Genomic DNA, 2826 nt, shown 5'->3' with positions numbered 1-2826 from the left:
ATTCAAACCCAAAAGATATACAAGGGTGATATAGTGATTTTCAGCCAGAAATGTTAAATTGATGCATTTCAACTATTAACGGAGATTTTTTCAGCCAGGGATTTTCAGGGAGCGTCCATAAAAAGAAACGATAAAAATTGTATCTTTCATAAATTCATTATATGTTGCAAAAAGAGAATCGTGTTTGTATTCGCATGAAATAGGTACAAGCCATCAAACTTCCAATAGTGACAAACCAACATTCTAAACTGGATGGTGACAAACATCTAGCTGGATGTTTTTCCTATTTTAAGAATTGAATCAACATGGCACAATAGGAATAAATTCTTTTCATGACCTATTATGAGAAAACGATTTAAAAAGTGGATTGTTTTCAAATTGATTATTCCTTACCTCAACGAATGTTTCCAAGTTCAACAATGCTAGTCCACCGACCGTAATTTGTACGGCATTTTGAGCGTTGTGCAAAACAAACCCGAGCATCCTTTGATGTTTCGACGATAGTTCGTACCATTTGATATCGTACAGGGCCCGGGCAATCTCTTCGTTCTAGAGAGAGAGAAAAAAATATTCGTGATAGGATTCAACTGATTTAGTGAAATAGTGGTACCTTTATAGTCAAAGTGACACCCAGTAAGCAGAATTCCAGTAATTGCCAAACAGCACTTATTGCAAGGAATAGAGCAGTGATATGTCCTGTCATGTAAAGTATGAACAAAGACGTTGAAATTTCTAGGATAGAAGTTATGATTTGGAACAGCACTACAGTTTTATACGATTTATCTAGCTCTTCCTCGTATCTGGAAACATTAAAAAAAAACAAAATATATGGTTGTGTACAATCAGGGATTTGAATTGTTGACTTCTAATAAAATTCTAATTCAAATTCTAGTTAAATGTCAATCAAATTAACAGTTGTGCAGAAGTGTTCTAAGAAGACATTGATAAAGTTTTTATTAGAGTGATACAAATCTGCTGATTTTTGAAAATCTTTTGCGCTACATACTAAAAGTGCCCATGAGTGTACAGTAGGGTGACAATAGATGTATGAGAACAACTGAATGATCGAACTTTGAAAACCGACCGTAAACATTTTGTAGACTGGCCTTAAAACTGGCCTGTGCAAAATTATTGCTGAGTCGGACATGATTTAGGGGTGCCTAAAAGCACTCAAAGTATCGAACTTTCGACTCTCAAAAATCATCAGAGGCAGAAGCTAAAGAAATCGGAAAATTCATTTTTTAATTCTAATGCAAAATGACATGAAACGTAGAAATCTGGTGTTATCTAAAAAAAAAAAGAATAATAAAAAAATCAACTTAAAAAATATAAAAACAACTAGGGCAGGACCAAAAGGAAATCCGAAAACGAAAATCTTAATTTTGATGCTAAATGACTTAAAAATGTATAATATGTATATTTATGGCCGAAAATTCCCTTTGGTGATTTTTGAGAGTCAAAAACCGAATCTTTGAGTGCTTTGAGGCACCCCTCATGTTCGATTGAGCTGAAATTTTTCACAGTTACGTTTTTGAAAGGTATATGGTCGGTTTCCGAAATTCGACACGACCCATTTGGCTTTCACCCTTGTGTACACTGTACAGTCAACCGAAAAGTATGATGTATGATTTGCATCCGCATGAAAATTCGAGACATTTTGTTTGGGAAAAGTGCGAAAAACTGGTTTTATTCTAAAGTGATATTTTTAAATCTTAGTTTATGACAAAGCATATTTCCATCTGAAAATTTTATGTTGATTCAAGCACAAATAAAAAATATATTACGGCTCGAAAATTGTCTGAATTCTTAAGGGTCAACTAATGAATGCCCAGCTCACGTATTGTGTAAAATGACAAAGCGTAACAAAAAAGGCTTAACTTGGAATACCGTTTTGTAAAATATTGGCCAAGTTACACCATATTGGGGTGGCCCTAAAAAATTCAATTTTAAAATCGTTAGTAACAGTTTCGGGGTAAATTGGTTTCATAAAATGCTATATTCACGAGAAATATGCAGGATTGAAAAATATTATTGATGAAAAGCCATTTTTTCACGATTCTCCCAATAAAGGTCCTCAAAATTCAGGCACGCTCCCTTTCCTATGTCCAGATGGGTTCAAATGGTGAAGTGACCTTTAGAAAGTATTTTTTTCCAATTTTAATTGCTGCCACTCTAATATTCATTCAAACATTTCAATGTCATTGATCAAAGTTTTGAACTACATATTACTCTATGATTTCCTCATGCATCAAACAGATTCCAAGGACATTAACGTGGATTTTTTCTTCATCTTTGTCTTCTCGGTCGATGAGGTCATCCAGGGATTTTAGCTGGTTCTTAAAGACATCGGTCACTCCCACGATGTGAAGGATTATCAACATGCAGATAACATCAGCAGCTATCAATCCATTGAGCGCAACATACACCACGAGACAGTGAAAGGCATTGGTGATTAAGAAGCCAGTTAATGTTTCAGGATCACAACCCGGTATCATAATACTTAAAATTAGCATGTATTTTCGGTACCGTAACCAAAAGTATAAAGGCACAAGGCAGTAAATAAATGCAGCCGCGGAATATGTAATTTGGAATAACTTGAACACCAAATTTATAAGTGCAGCACAATACACTAGAGATCGATTGTTTTCACGATGATTGATGTTCCGTTCATAAAGAAGATGCAACTTCCGAACACTTCCTTGAAAAAATGGAATATTTGTAAATACTTGATGCACTTTGGACAATCCCTGGAAAAATATTGCGGCAAAGGGAACTGCTTCCACGAGATAGATCCAGGATCCCCAATTGAAGTAGAAGGTATATGCC

General features: G+C 35.0%; 1 protein-coding gene across 1 annotated transcript; it reads right to left on the bottom strand.

Moving 5' to 3' along the window:
* Nucleotides 1-283: 283 nt before the first annotated feature.
* Nucleotides 284-2495, bottom strand: LOC129741404 (putative odorant receptor 83c). The gene is made up of 4 exons (XM_055733127.1): nt 2230-2495; nt 611-800; nt 394-549; nt 284-337 (listed from the first exon to the last, which is right to left on the bottom strand). Exons 1-4 carry the CDS (start codon nt 2493-2495, stop codon nt 284-286), a joined length of 666 nt encoding a protein of 221 aa, XP_055589102.1.
* Nucleotides 2496-2826: the final 331 nt, after the last annotated feature.

This window comes from Uranotaenia lowii, chromosome 2 (assembly GCF_029784155.1).
Source record: "Uranotaenia lowii strain MFRU-FL chromosome 2, ASM2978415v1, whole genome shotgun sequence".
NCBI classification, from domain to species: Eukaryota; Metazoa; Arthropoda; class Insecta; order Diptera; family Culicidae; genus Uranotaenia; species Uranotaenia lowii.
This window is presented reverse-complemented; position numbering and strand designations above follow the sequence as displayed.